Here is a 15,695-nt window from a genome sequence, read left to right as displayed (position 1 = left end):
TAGAATCTAGGTGGGAAAGCAAGGGGCCTTATGATGAAATTAGAAGAGAGGCTAGGACATTGTGTTATAGGTGGTGGCTGAGTTTGAATATTATGAGAGGCATTATGGGAATAACTGTTGGAGGATTTCAGAGGTTTGAGAGAGAGGGATGGAGATCTAGATGTGATTTCTAGTCCTGTCACTCATTAGCTGAATGACCTTGGATTAGTTCTGTAGTCAGTCTGTTTCTTTGTCAGTAAAACCGATATATAAATAGTTGCCTCGTGGATTGTGATGGAGGGTAGAAATCATATATGGGAAACAATATAGTCCTTGGCCCACATAGAAGGAACACAGAAAATGATAGCTGTGGTTATTAACTGCCCTCATGGTCACCCCCACAGTGTTAGAGGTCTGTAAGTTTGATTTCTGGTTTAAAGAGATTGTCACTGTCAAGTGTTCCGGAGCTTTGGAAGAGAGATGTTCTCAGGTGGTTGGGGAACAGGATTGGTTTTCTCCAATGATGCTCATCTTTGTGGAATCAACAGTGTTTTTGGAGGCGCCAGGCTTCAAAGACTAGAATTGAAGATAACCTCTAGACGTGTAGTTCGTAGAGCTGCTCTGTTTTGAGATCCCTGCAGACCAGCTGTTCTCAACCTTCCTAATGCCGCGACCCCTTAATAACAGTTCCTCATGTTGTGGTGACCCCCAACCATAAAATTATTTTTGTTGCTACTCTATAACTGTAATTTTGCTACTGTTATGAATCATAATATAAATATCTTTGTTTTCCGATGGTCTTAGGCGACCCCTGTGAAAGGGTCATTCAACTCCCAAAGGGGTCGCGACCCACAGGTTGAGAACCGCTGCTGTAGACCTTTAAAAATACTGGTATTTGGCTGCTTCTCAGACCCAGTCATTCAGAATCTCTTGGGGGTGGAGCCTCAGCATCTCTTTATAACATGTTATCCAGGTGGTTCCCCTCCGAGAGCTGCTTGAGAAAGCAGGCTCAGGACACAGACAACTCCGCTCTGAAATGCGCTTGCAGTGGGAATGATTGGGAACGTACGTATGGGCAATGGGGAGAGTTATCTTTACAGGCTTAAAACTAGCTAAAGAGTTTGAGTGGGGGGGAGTAATGATTTTTAAGTATTGTATGTAAAATATATTTAAATCCAAAGGATGTTTTCTGTGTGTTCCTATTTGCCGTGGATGAAACCATTAGCAGATAATGATGACTTTACTAAAGGTGCATTTTGACATGTTACACTGGCATCTTAAGACTTATATTTTGTACATTAACCTTAGTACCAGTTCTCATCATGTACTCCAATTTTTAAAAAAGAAGCCAAGCTTGTTATTATGTTTCAATAAATGTGCATTCACATATATGTGTATATATCTGAGTGTGGGTTATATTGCATATCTCATTCAGTGTGGTAAAGGTCTTTTTGAGTTTTGAGAGACATTTTATTATGTTGTAGTTTCATTCATAGAGATAATACCTTTTTTACATTTAGAAGTTAAAGATGTGTGATATAAAAATGAATATTAGATATAAAAATCGAGAAATTAAGATGAGAAAGGGAGGAAGAAGGAAGTCAGGTAAGAGATTAATATGGAAAACAGCGAAGTAAGAGGGATAAATATCATAAAAGAAAATAGGAGGTGAACGGGAAAAAGAGGAAAATATACTACTGATATTTGAAGAGAATATGCCAGATTTGTTTTTTGGGGCATGGATATAAATGTTTTCCAACTTTCAAGGAAATTTTCTTAAGTGAGACTGTACCAGAGAATGAAAAAAAAGATAATAAAGGAAAAAAGTGTTAGGCACTCCACGTCCATCTTTCAGCTCACTCTTACCTGTAGGATTTTCGGAGAAAGAATGATATTGGTGTGGGTGTTAGAAGAAATACATTAACTTTCCTGATCGAATTAATTGAATATGATCTAGGACAGTGTGCCTAGATTTTACTTTCGGTTATTTCAGTTTCCATGCTAGGATTCTGGCTCCTTACTGTCCATTGGATGGATACTCGTGCATCTTGGAATCTTTGCTACTGGGTTTCGCTCTAGGTCAGGTGGAGTTCAGGTGTGTTGAGGATGGGCACTCAGCGACATCACCGGTCTTCCAGAATTGGGGAATTTGATTGCTAACAGGCATAGCATTCTTAGCAGTGTGGATGTGTTTGCCAAGTTGTAGCCTGGCAGTTAGCGGTAGTACCCTCTAGTAATCCCCACAAAGAGTCTGTGCAGCTGGGGCCATGCCATTCCCCCACTCCAAGAAACAAGGATTTTTTTTTGCGAGGTTGAAGCCATGGGTCTAGTAGTTAATCTTTGCTCTGGGTGCATAGCTGGGGGAAATATCTTTTTCCCTTTCTGAGTAGTTTCTGCTGTTTAATGAATCTAGATGGCAGTGTTTTATTGCCCCAGTTTAATTGCTCATTACCTGTTCGTGTCCAGAGAATGAACAAATGGACCTCTGGTACAGTTTATACATAGTGCTTTTTTTTTTTTTTTTTGCCTAATCATAATAAGGCTCTTACTTGGTTATAGCCAGAGCAGTAGCATTATCTTTTGCTCTAGTTTTCTGATTCATTGCACATTAATGATGATGTGCTTTTATCAAATGACCGATTGTTTCCATGGCATCATACATTTAGTTTATTATATGGCCACCTGTAGCCCTCTTCCCCGTTATCATTAGCAACGGCAATTAAGTTTTTTGTGTGTGCGCCTTGTAGTTTATTTTACTGTATAGTCTTACAGGCTACTTGCAAATTAGTATATGAAGTCCATTCCCCTGTTTTTCATTTCTTTTTTTCCCCCTGGCTTACTGGCCTAGTGGTGTATGTTAATTGCTTTCCTCTTCCTTTTTTATGAATAGTTTTCCAGCCTGGCTTTTTTTTTTTTTTAGATTTTTTTTTTCTCTACTGGGGAATTGGGGGAGAGGAACAGCATTGGGGAATCGGGGAAGGGGAACAGACAAGTTGCTGTCCTTTTGTTCTTCAGTCTAGTTGTGGGAACATCGCTTCACTGGCTCATGTTGGAATTATCATTGCACTCTTCCCAGCTGAGATAGTCGCTCACTGGCCATTGGACGGCTGCTTACGGCGGCTCACGGCAGCTCCTGAAAGCTCACACCAGCTGCTGGCCAGCCCCACTGCAGCCTACGCTGTCGCCAGTGACTCATGGCAGCCCAGCTCCAGGTCGAGCTGTTGTTCACCATCTTAGCTGTAGAGGGCGCAGCGTCACTGGCCCTCATGCGGGATCTGAACCGGGGCCCTGCTGCTCAGAGCTGGCATCCCAAGACAACTCTTAACCAACACGCCACTCGGCCGGGCCTCAGCCTGGCTTTTTAACCCCCTCTTATGCTCCTGTGATCATGGTTCTTGTCACTTCTGTTGATCTGCCCATGCCCATCCCTAGTCATGCTTTCACTTGGCAGCTGTCTTTGATTCCTCTGTATTCTTTCTGTTCATATTGAGATCATAGCAGCTTCCAACACCGCCATTTGTTTATCTGTTCATTGATGGGCTCTGTCGATAGGAAGATGCATCAGAAGATAGAGTTCGTAAGGACAAGCTTGTGGGGAGACTAATACATATATGCTGTTTGTAACTTGATTATATAACTCATCACATTATATACTGTTTATGTGTTCCTCTTCCATTAGATTGTGAGCATTAAGTGTTCACCTAATGTTCAGTGAATGAGTGTGTGTGTGTGTGTGTGTGTGTGTGTGTGTGTGTGTAATGATAAGGGCTATAAAAAGTGAACAGAGTGCTGTGGGAAACCGATGAAGTAACAATCCTATTAAAGAACAGTCTGGGAAAGATTTATAGGTGATGACATTAGAGTTTGACCCTGAAGAATATTACTGCCAGGGAAAATTTAGGAAAAGAGAGGGAGATAATGAATATTTCTGAATGTTCAGAGAATGTACTCTAGGTATGGCTATTTGACAGGAACAGTTGGTATCCAGGGAAGATAGCAACAGGTAAGACTGTAAATCAGCATTTGAAGGCTTCCAATTCCATCATGTTAAAGAATTTGGAACTTTATCCCATAGGGTGATAGTCATTGAAGAGTTATAAAAGCTAGTTGTTAGGTTCTGTTTTTGAAAGGTAACTTTAGTTACAGTATGGAGAATAGATTAGGAACAGAATAATTTAGGAAGCTTTTTACCCTAATTTAGGGTAAAGATGATGCTCTGAGCAGAGTGAAGAGAGAAATTAGAGAAATATCTTTAAAAAATTGTTTTCAACAACTTTATGGAGGTATATTTCATATACCATAACACAGAAACATTTTAAAGATAGTATTATTCACCTCTCTTAATTCTTGACGGATTAAATAGGCAAAAGAGAATATACAAATGTCCAGTAAATAATTCCAAAATTCCCATATGGCTATAGAATATAGTTGTTGTCATGTTGTCTATAAAACGTTTAACTGGGAATGTAGTTTCATTATTGCCCAAGAAATGATCTCAAATAAGTTTAATGTTTGATTTGGTAAACACTTTAAAGTGCTTGGAAAAGGCATTTTGCATAGTAAAATTTATACTTTCAAGATATAAGAGTTTTGAACGATTAGATTCTCTTTCTATAAAGAGATTTATTTCATTGTACCTTTTCCTCAATAATCCTTTTTTCTATTTTTATAGAAAATGGTGATGTTTTATATGTTGTATATATTCTTACATAAAGACCAGACCTACTTAGATATTAGAATATCAAGAATTCTTAAGAGGGTATAAAGATAACTGGGAGATGACAAACTCCTCCGATTCTAATGAAAGGCACGGTAATCAGGGCATTTGCTTTACTGACATGATAATATTGATGATCAATGAATGCTGATGATGTGATTGCAGGTAAATTGGCAGGATGAGGAGCAGCAAATCAAAAGAGGTGCCTTTACCAAATCCAAGGAATTCTCAAAGCAAGGATACTGTTCAAGGTATGATTTGTTGTTGTTGTTTTTTAAACTGAACTTAACCCCTTGTTTAGGTCATATGTATAAAATTCTGGGCTAATCAATAAATGAAAATTATACATATGCTTTGATTTATAGAAAGTGGATAATTTTTTAAATTTAATTTTGTTTTAAAAATACAAGGGACCTCACTGTCAAAGTCATCCTATGGTAAACTGTTTTATAAAGTAAAAAATCCTTTTCAATAAAGAATCAGTATATGTAAAATAAGTTTTATACAATTTCTTAGAAATTCTGATTTAATGTCAATAAATGGTATACTATTGCCCTTAATATAGTTACAGACTTACACAGTACTCAGATAACAAAGTAATAGTCTCGTTGAATTTTTTTTTAATGATGCTTTGGGAGCAACTTTAGAGTATTATATATATATATATATATATATATATATATATATATATATATATTTTATATTTGCTTTCTTTATTGCAGTGGTCTGGAACTAAATCCACAATATCTCTAACTGGAACTGAACCCACAATATTCTCTTGACTTTAGTATATGTTTTAAAATTTCCATAATAAGAAGTTAAATACATTTTTAAAAATGAAAAAACACACAAATCACCTAAAAATGCTGTTTTTACAGGTATGCCTGTAATTGTTTTAATCTCTTTATTTCACCTCAAAAAAAGATAACAGATCATTCCCGCCTCTCCAATCTCCTCTCCATTTTTTTGTATCAATAAAATAATAGTTACTGAATAAAGACAAGAACAATCAGTGAGATTGTACATTGTCAGCGTCAGCATTCGAGATTTCTCTGTCAGTTGGGCAGGTGCTAAATGCCCACAACAGGACCTACTCTTTCACGATTCTGATACTTGAGATAACCCTTCTCTGGGTAGTATCTGTGAGTTTCAGCTTTTACCATCATACCTTTTCTGTCCTTTAATTGCTCTCAGCATTTTTAGGTGATTGGTGTGCTTCTCTCCTTTTTTAATTTTTTTAATTTTTTTATTGTTAGTTTCACGTGTACAGAACAATGCAATAGTTATCTTTTTCACCCTCACAAAGTAACAACCCCCCTCCCCCCATGTATTGCCCTCTCACCCCCGATATCATGCTTATCTATTACAATTCCATTGATTCCATTCCCACCCTCTTAGAATATGATATTTTTGAGAGACATTGACAAACTGGAGTACATTTAGTGGAAAATTATTGGGTTTGTGAGGGACCTGGAAATCATGTCACATGAGGAGCATTTGGAGAAAATGAAAATATTTATCCTAGAGAAGGATGACGCGGGAATTACATGGCCTTATACTATTTGAGGGGCTATCATCTGAAAGAATAAATAGATTTTACCTTTGTTTCTACTGAAAGATCAAAGCCTGGAATAGGTTTTCTAATCTTTACACATTATAATGTAAAATACAATACAATACAGAGTTTTGTATTTGTTCAGCTCATTGGGGTACATTGTTGGAGATGTCTGGTGGGCTGTGGGTGTGGGTTATTCCAGCTGTCATGAGGACTAAGGTGACCAGTGTCTGATACAACTCTAAACCATATACTGGGAGAAGAACCATGTTTTGACTCAATATAATACAACTTGCTGAGAAATAGTTCTGTCGAATGAAGTGGCTCTTAAACTTTTGAGTGCATTTGGGAGCTTATTAAAATGCAGGTTCCGAGGTCCACTGCAGAGATTCTGATTCAGTGAGTTTTGTTCCCCAGCAGATATAACCACATCGTGGGATGCACTTTCTCAGACCAAGGCTGCTGTAAGTAGTTATAGCTTCCCTTTATTTTTTTCTGGTTTAAAATTGATTTCCTGTTACGAGCGAATAGATTAAAATTTTTTCAATAGTGCTTTTCTGATAGAAAAAGAAATGTTTTAGCAGGAAGTTATATACCATGTATTACAAAATGAACATTAATGACAACTATTAAATAGTAAAAGAATAATCGAGACATTAGATATCAGGAACATTAACACTATGACATAAAATATTCAAATAATTTGTGTTACTTATTTTCCATTAATAAGTTTGTTCATGTGGGATGTTGACAAGAAGGTGAATTTGGGAAGGTGGGGTTGAGTCTGTGTGTGTAGAAGACTCAGCGGAAATGAAAGGAACAGCTACTTCCTGAATGGACCGTGAGTTACCCCTCCTTACAGTGGCGGTAAGGGACGGTTTTCTTTAGCACTGCTGAAGAGGAATGACTGTGTGCAGCCTAGTGTCACCTGTGTTCTAGCCCATCTTGTCTGGCGTCTAGGAATCCAAATTGGGCAAATGATGCATAGTCCTTTCAAAGGGAGACCCTTTCCTTTTTCATTTGCTCTCTCTGCACATCACTCTTCTATTAGGTCCTTTTTTGTTTTCTTTTGTCTCCTACCTGAATTTGAATCTCCTGTTTCTTTATAGTTTGAATATGGGATTTTCTGTCCCCTAAGCTTTTGAACTGGTTTGAAAATCAATCTGGAAAAGGTGCTATAACCTAGATTTGGTCATACTGCAGGGTCACATGTTGGCCCCATAAATACAGCAATCTATATTCTTTCTCTCCTGCATGAACATTGTGCATCTATTATTTAGGAATAGTTTCTATCCTCCAATTTAATGTAGAGCTAAACTAATTTAGAGCTGAACTGTTAGTAGTTTTTCAAAATGATTGGCTTTTCAAAAAAGAATTTTTAAGGATGATAAGGGCTCATAATATAAGTGGAGAAAGCCTGCTATAGAACTGTTAATATTATAGGATTATTTCAATTTTGTGAGTACATTGCACTGCAAAAATTTGAAAGAAGATAAATCAGAATTTTATACAAAGGTTTTATCTCTCTGTGGTGGTATTTTGATCATTTTAGCTTCATTTTTTTTTACACCTTTTCTGTTGTCTCCTGTTAGCACGTCATACTCTACTATTTAGGGGAAATTGCTTTTTAAAATCATTGAGAACTTTGGTGGTTATATCAAAAGTTGACTTATATTGTAAGGTGTATGGAAACCTGAATTCTGTGTTGTGATTTTGTCCTTATTGTGAAACTTATTTTATAGACGTAAGACTATAAAAAGTTGTGGCTATTTGAATAGTCCTAGGTTTTAGTCAAGCTGAATCGTTCTTTCCTCATTTTTGCATGTAAAATGCATGAGATATATGCATAATGATATGCAGAATATAATGTCAGAAGATGCACTGCTTTAAAAAAACTCAGCAATTAAATCAGTCAAGACAAATAGAAACTCTTTGATATTCTTCAGAATGTTTTTGATTTTCTTGTCTAAATTTGGGCAGCATTGTGCCAGCTGTTAGTATAGCTGAAGTAGTAAAATAAAGAAAAAACTATTCGTTTTGTTCATTATAGTAAAACAAAGTTTTTTCCACTTTGGAGAAAGGTATTGGACAATGTGGTTTTAAATAACTATGTAAATCGATGATAGCTGGTTTATTTACAGAATTAACCTATTTGTTGTGATGGTGTTTACTAACTTTAGCTGAGACACATTGAAAACAAATTAGAAGTAGCCCCTACAAGTACAGCTGTGTTTGATACTGTCATGGATACCAAGAAATCTGCAAGTGCTACCCGAAAAATAAGTAGGAAAGGTATGTATGCAGTTACTTCCAAAGATATAAATATATTAAGTATCAATTTTGATGTTAGTTTTGTTTCAGTTGAATTTCTTCTTAGAGTCCATGTACTTGCTCTCTTGTCAGAGACTTTACCCCCATAGCATTTAGGTTTTTGCCTTTGATACTCAGTAGTTAGGACACAGCCTCATATTCAGTGACTGTAGACAATGTCGTCCCATCTTTTGATCAGGGACTTTAGCACCACTGCATCACCTTTGAAGTGAGTTTTCATTTGTTTTTATTGATGACAGTTTGATCTTGAGCCTTTGGGGGTTATATATGTTTTTTTTTTTTTAATTTGCAGGTACAGTATATCACTTTGAAATTTAGTTGGCTTAATAAGATTTATATTTTTTGTTGGGGTTTAAAATCATAAATGGAATATCTATCTTAGAGATACTATCATAAATTTACACAATGCAAACATTTTCTTTGGTTACCTTTCATATATTCTGTGATTTCCTAATTAGTGGGCTAAAACTTGCAGGTTAGTATTTCCACTGAAACTGATTTTTTTTTTTTTAACCTGTGAGTCTGTTAGGTTTATCTGATACTTCTTTTTTGAGTGAGAGAGAGCCTTTGACAAAAAGAAATTTTATGTGTAATTTTATTTTGCATTATTTGACCAGATACAATCTTTCTCTATAGATTGAGTTACTGTAATAATTTAACCAGAATGTTTTCCATCCACTTACATAGTATCCAGCTAGAGATGCCAGAAATGATAGATACCTAAGTTATTTTCTTAGATACTAGCCACATTTGGAGACAATCGTATTTTATATCATATGTTCTCATAGGTTTCCTTTTCCTTCAGATGGTAGATACCTGGATGATTCTTGGCTTAATGCTCCAACCTCCAAATCTTCTAAATCACGAAAAGAGAAATCCCGTAGTCCTCTCAGAGCCACCACCCTGGAGAGTAATGTAAAGAAAAATAATCGTGTGGAGTTTCGTGAACCTTTGGCTTCTTACCGGTGAGTGTTTATTAAAAAAAATTATCAAATGGGGCCAACCTATAATATTTACAGTAAGATTATAGTTTATTTCTTGAGTTTTTCATAGTACCCTGGCTTCTTGTATTATTACCTTTTTCATTTTCCAGAGAAATAAAGCAAAAATCTTTTATATTATGAAATACTTACTTCCTACTCTTACAGATTAAATATTTGGGGGGAAGAAGTAGTAATATTTGCTCCAGGCCACTACCACCATTGTAATGTGTTTCCTACAGACAAATTACTCAGGAAGTGTCGCTTTTTTTCCCTTAATATTTTTTTCTTTTTTTTTCTTTTGGTAGCATGAATCAGTTACCTAAAATTTCTTCTTGCGAACGAATGTGAGTTTGTTTATTTGCTTACCTTTTTGCCAGTGGCTCCTTTCAGTGACTTATTCAATCAGATGTTCAAGCTTGATGTATGAATTTTGATAGTATGGATAATATAAACTGCTTTGTGTTTGTGTTAGCTGGTAATTTAGGATATTCAACCAATAAAATTATAGAATTTTGTATTTGAGGGACATTTTACTAATGATATAAATGTGTGCTCTTAGTATTAGCAAATAGTAATAAGTAATAAACACTGCACCTTACATTTCTTTGTTTCATTTATAAGCATTTTTAGTATTTTAAAGTGTCAATAAATCAAGGAGTTTCATGTTGGTGCTTGATAGTACTGGGTATATGTTTGTACTCTTAAATTTGAGGGAAAGAACTTGGGAGATGGAGGTAGATTACAAGTTCAGTTTTCATTATGTTCAATTTGTTGCAATTTTGAAATATTTAGGTGAAAATATTCAGTAGGCTTTTGAAAATTTGAGTAGGAATATGTGTGCAAAGGTTGGGGCTGGGAATATAAATTTAGGAGTTGTCACTAGTGTTAAAGTGATAAAAATGGTGAAGAAGAAAAATTGTAGAGAGAAGACCAGGACTTAATCTGGGTAAAAGTTTGTAGATTAGAAAAAAAGAGAAAGAAAAACTTTGAAAAATAATCAAATTTCAGAATCTTTAACCACAAAACTATTACACAACTTGCCCAGAAACACAGTCATTATCAGAATTGAAACTAAATTACAGGCTTTTTATTTTTATTTATTTTTAAAATTTTTTTATTGGGGAATTGGGGGATGGGAACAGCACTGGGGAATTGAGGAAGGGGAACAGACAAGTTGCTGTCCTTTTATTCTTCAGTCTGTTGTGGAGGACGTGGCTTCACTGGCCCAAGTTGGCACCATCATTGCGCTCTTCCCAGGCGAGGCAGATCAGTTGCCGGCTTCTGGACGGCCGCTCACACCGGCTGCTGGCTACACACGGTAGCCCATGGCAACCCACGGTAGCAGGGGCTGCAGCCTATGCCATTGCCTGCGACTCATGGCAACCCAACTCCAGGTTGAGCTGTTGTTCAGCATCTTAGCTGTAGAGGGCAATGTCACTGGCCCTCATATGTGGGATCCGAACTGGGGTCCTCTGGCGTCCCAAGCCAGCTCTTAACCAGTGCGCCACTCGGCCAGCCCAATTACAGGCTTTTTATATTCTAATATTTTTCCTGCTAAGAATACCTGATATTTAAAATTGCGTAAATTTTCTTTTAAGAAAAGAAAAAAATACCTACAGGATAGCTATGAATAGAGTGCCCTTCACCTGTCCGACTTCATTCATCCCTTCAAACTCATCTTTTCTCACCTGTATGAAACATTGTGAGATCTATTTCTATGCCACTCCATCCCCAGCTGATATAATCCTTCCTCTGTGCTCCTGTAATACTATGTAACTTTCTCTGTTAGAGCATTTTCATATTGCATTGTATTTTATTGAATTGGGGAATTGGGGGAGGGGAAGAGCCAAGTTGTTGTCCTTCAGTCTTAGTTGTGGAGGGCGCAGCTAGCTCAGCTCCAAGTCCAGTCACCATCCAGCTGCCTGTCAGCAGCTTGCAGCTGCTCAGCTCAAGGTGCCGTGTTCAATCTTAGTTGTGGGTGGGCGTAGCCCACCATCCCATGTGGGAATCGAACCCGGAAAGCTTGTTGTTAGGAGCACGTGCTGTCACCAGCTGAGCCATCCTGCTGCCTGTGGCAGCCCAGCTTGGGCGCAGCTCACTGGTCCATGTGGGAATCGAACCGGCAACCCTGTTGCTCAGAGCTCGTGCTCTTAACCAACTGAGCCACTCGCTTGGCCCTGCATTGTATTTTGGTTCCATAGCTACCCATTACATTCGTTTATGTAAGGCTGTAAATCTATCTTGTTCTCAAAGCATTGTCTTAATGCCTGTCATTTACTAAGTATTCCATAAATATTTTCCCCAACATTTTATTATGAAATTTTTCATATTTACAGTAAAGTTGAAAGAATTGTATAGTGAATACACTTATATATATATTTAGCAAATATTTAATGAGCAAGTGAATTAATTACTGAAATGTCTCCTCCTTCCCACCCTCCCTCCCTTCCTTCCTGTTCAATTGTCCTTCCCTTTTTAAGATGAAGCATGGTATGTAACCTACCTTTTTATGCTTTATTTTATTCTGCACATGTGCCAATTTTAAACCTAAATCATTTAGACTGTGAATTGTTACAGTCAAGATAATGAAAATAATTGTACTTAGTCTTGATACCTAGTGGAAGCGACGGGACTCAGTTCTCAGCCCACTCAGAACAGGGTTTGATGTCTTCTGGGTCATGGACCCCAGTGAGAATCTGATGAAAGCTGTAGACTATCTCCTTAGAAAAATGCAAGTACTCATATACTCACAACAGACATAATAGATACAGATAGCATATTATGCTGTAATGGAGTCATGGCTTTAAGGATTTTTGTGATAGCGTTTTATGCCTTCACATGAACTGTGCCGTACAGTAGATCCATTAATGTGAGCACACATGTAATGCAAACATTTTTAGTAGTCACATACACATACACCCAAAGGTGTCTTCCATTCTTTTTGTTATTGTTGCGTTAAATCTGTAGAATTCGGCATGTGATTTATGTTGCCGCACATCACAATGTGGACTAGCCCCATTGCAGCTGCTCAGCAGCCACGTTGGCTGATGTCTGCTCTTTCAGACATTGCAGGGCCCCGTTGTGGTTATGTCTCCTTTTCAATTTTGTTGGTTTGTTTTTTCATGATTCATGTGCCCTTCTTACTGCTGAGGCTTGTATTCATTAACCTCGCTTTTTATAAACTGCTCTTCATAAAGTATAACTTATTAGAATGATGTATAACATAAAAATAGTGTCTGAAGGGAGACCTTTGCTAGAGTTTTCATGAATAGAGAGTATGGACTTTGTGGTAATGTACTTTGGCTGTGGGTCTAGTCTTTTTGCTTACTCCAGAGTTTCTAGATATGCTTTACATAGTTCGAAGCTGCCCCAAAAGTGGTCTGTGGTTCAGAGAGGTTTAACTTTACTAACCACGTTTATTTGGAGAAAAATATTTATTGTACCTTCACTTTATTTCTTCTCCCATCTATTTGTTAATTTGGTGTGTTATTTAGAAGTTACACTTGTGAAATGCCAGCATTTGAGAACTTTTTTCCCCTAGTACATAAGTTTCATAAAGAAGTAAAATGTACATTTTGGTAAAAGGTGTCAAGTGACTATCCAAAGTCAGATTGTAATCCTATTTTCTGGGGTTCTTAAGGAAATCTCTCCAAACATCTTTTGCATTTTTCTTATTTTATAATATGCAAATTATGACTTAGAACTTGATAGAGGGGCCATTGAGCATTGAGTCTTAATATTAGTAGTGGTTATTTTATTATTTTTAACCTACTGGAATTTCTCCTTTTTTCTTATTTTTAGTCTCTAATGTTAACTTAAAGTTATCCATTTGTATGACTAGTTTCAGTTTGACTGGTTTTTGTACTCTTTATTTAAAGCTTGCTATTTTTTGATAATAGGGAAATTCATGGCACAACTTCCAATATAAGTCCCAGCCCTTTAGAGTCAAAGCATGGATATTGTGTGGATGTTAACGAAGAAAAGCCTGAGAATAGGAACCGGATGATAAACAGTCAAGAAGAACGGAATATGTGTTGCTGTGATTTTGAGGGTTCCCAATCATCTGTCATCAATGATACTGTGGTTAGGTTTTTAAATGATGGACCAGCAATTGATGCACTGCAAAATTCTGAATGTTTGATGAAGATGGCAGCTCCTATGAGAACTGAGGAAGAAAAGCCTAATAGAACAAAAGGAAATGAGAACAATTTGAAGGCTTCTGTCAGTAACATGGGCCATGATATTGATCCAAAAGTGTTACGGCTAACCGACTCTTCTCCATCTTCTACTAGCACTTGTAATTCCCAAAGATTAGATATCTTAAAACGGCGACAACATGACATCAAACTGGAAAAACTCAAGGAGCGGATTAGGAAACAGTGGGAACACTCAGAAGAAACAAATGGCCGGGGCCAGAACCTGGGTCCTGTTGACCACCCAGTAATGGTTATTAATGTTGACAACTCAGTGACAGCAAAAGTCAGGAAAGTGGCGGCAGCACCACCTGCTCCAGCATATAAAGGTTTGTAATCATCAGCCTTTGTATCTTCCACTTTCTTTCTGCCTCCTTGTTACCCCTTTTCCTAGGATGTATTTGAGAAGAGATGATCATTTTTAGAACGGAGTGTGATTCTCAAATCAAATGCCTAAGAAATCAATTCAAGGTGCAGGTGAAAAATGCAGATTCCTGGATCCGACACTAGACCTAAATCAGAATTTCTGGGAATAGAGTCCAGAATTGGAATATTTAACAAGGCTATTAGGAGTTTCTTATAGTTTATGAACCACTGTATGAACATTTAATAAGTTGAACAAAAGAGGGAATAAAGACTAGTACATTTTCAGAAAACTGAAAGAATGTTGCTCTTACTCTGTCATTGTACTTGGATTGTGATTATGAATTCTTTAAAAAGTAATATTTAAAAGATAATCTAAATTCCAGTTAATATTTGGTTACAGAATATTTTGGCACTGACATTTGGCTCCTGTTGTTATTTTAACTTTCAGTTTTTACCCTCCTGATTATGAAAACAAATATTTAAGTTGAATTTGTACCAACATTGATAGATTTCCATTGAGAAAATTCCTTTCAGAGAGAAAGCCATTTCCTTTCTCTTCCTTTTTCAGCCAGTCAATTTTTTATATATGATGGTTTTAAGGAGTTTGTATTTTTATGTTCCTGAAATTATTTTCACAGGGTCATCCATGTAATGTTTTAAATAAAGAGTTGATTCATTGATCATGTTAGTCTGTGTTAGACTTTTGTCATTAAAACTTCTGCCATTGTAGTCTTTCTTTTGTGGATATTTTTCCAAGTTCAGATTTAATTGTATGAAGATCGAAATATTGTCAAGGTTTGTTTCTTCTGTTACTTTTAAGTTATTAACAAACTAGGAAATTTTTTGTTGTAGTCAATTTTATTTTGTATTTTTATATTAAGTCTAAGTTTTCTCTGACACTTTTGTAGTTTTTTATAGTCCTAAAGTTCCTTTAGTCATTTTTGTCTGCAGAACAAATTTTACTGTGTACAGTTTGAGCAATTATCAGTTTTATTTTGTGTTGCTTATTATGTTTTGCTAGTGATACTCATTGTGAATTAGATAAAAATAGGTAATTTGCATCTTATTCTACTTAATTTGTGATAAAATTGAGAGCAGTTCCCTTTAAATACAGAAAAAAATTGCTCTGTTATCCATGATTGGTCTAGCGTATTATTAATAAAATTCTTTTATATCTTTTTAGTTATTTGTGTACCATGTAATAATTGCCCGCACTGTTGACAGAACAAATAGCAAATGGTGGGGTCAAAATGTTCTTGTTGGTTTTGAGATAGTGATTATTCAAAACTTTTGCTATACTTATATCAGACCCATGAAATGTAGATTGTACATTTAAGGTTTGTTCATTCTAGAAGTTAGAAGTTCTCAAATTCCAAAGTTATTCCAGTGAGGCAAAGTTAAGATGGTCAATTTGTATCCATATTTTATTTAATAATTTATCAGAATCTAAAAAAAAAAACCCCAAAACAAAAAAACCTAAAGAACTGGAGAAAAATCTTAAATATAACTTCCCCTGAGTTGGTGACTGGACTTTGCATATTCCTTTTACTTACTAATTTTTTAACGTGCTA

At 36.3% G+C, this 15,695-nt stretch overlaps 1 protein-coding gene across 3 annotated transcripts in view; it reads left to right on the top strand.

Moving 5' to 3' along the window:
* CEP350 (centrosomal protein 350) overlaps positions 1-15,695 on the top strand; it is a 120,219-nt gene that overhangs the window by 11,206 nt on the left and 93,318 nt on the right. For 2 of the 3 annotated variants that reach the window (XM_019630822.1, XM_019630819.1), the window contains exons 2-6: positions 4,862-4,947; positions 6,669-6,715; positions 8,432-8,543; positions 9,388-9,547; positions 13,465-14,087. In XM_019630822.1, coding sequence (XP_019486367.1) covers positions 4,875-4,947; positions 6,669-6,715; positions 8,432-8,543; positions 9,388-9,547; positions 13,465-14,087 — 1,015 coding nt within the window. In that variant the 5' untranslated portion in view covers positions 4,862-4,874. The remainder of the gene's footprint in view (positions 1-4,861; positions 4,948-6,668; positions 6,716-8,431; positions 8,544-9,387; positions 9,548-13,464; positions 14,088-15,695) is intronic. The other variant, XM_019630821.1, reaches the window with a different exon arrangement.

The sequence above is a fragment of the Hipposideros armiger genome, unplaced genomic scaffold (genome assembly GCF_001890085.2).
Source record: "Hipposideros armiger isolate ML-2016 unplaced genomic scaffold, ASM189008v1 scaffold_950, whole genome shotgun sequence".
Taxonomy (NCBI): domain Eukaryota; kingdom Metazoa; phylum Chordata; class Mammalia; order Chiroptera; family Hipposideridae; genus Hipposideros; species Hipposideros armiger.
The sequence above is the reverse complement of the archived record's forward strand: the minus strand, read 5'-3'. Positions and strand labels throughout refer to the sequence as shown.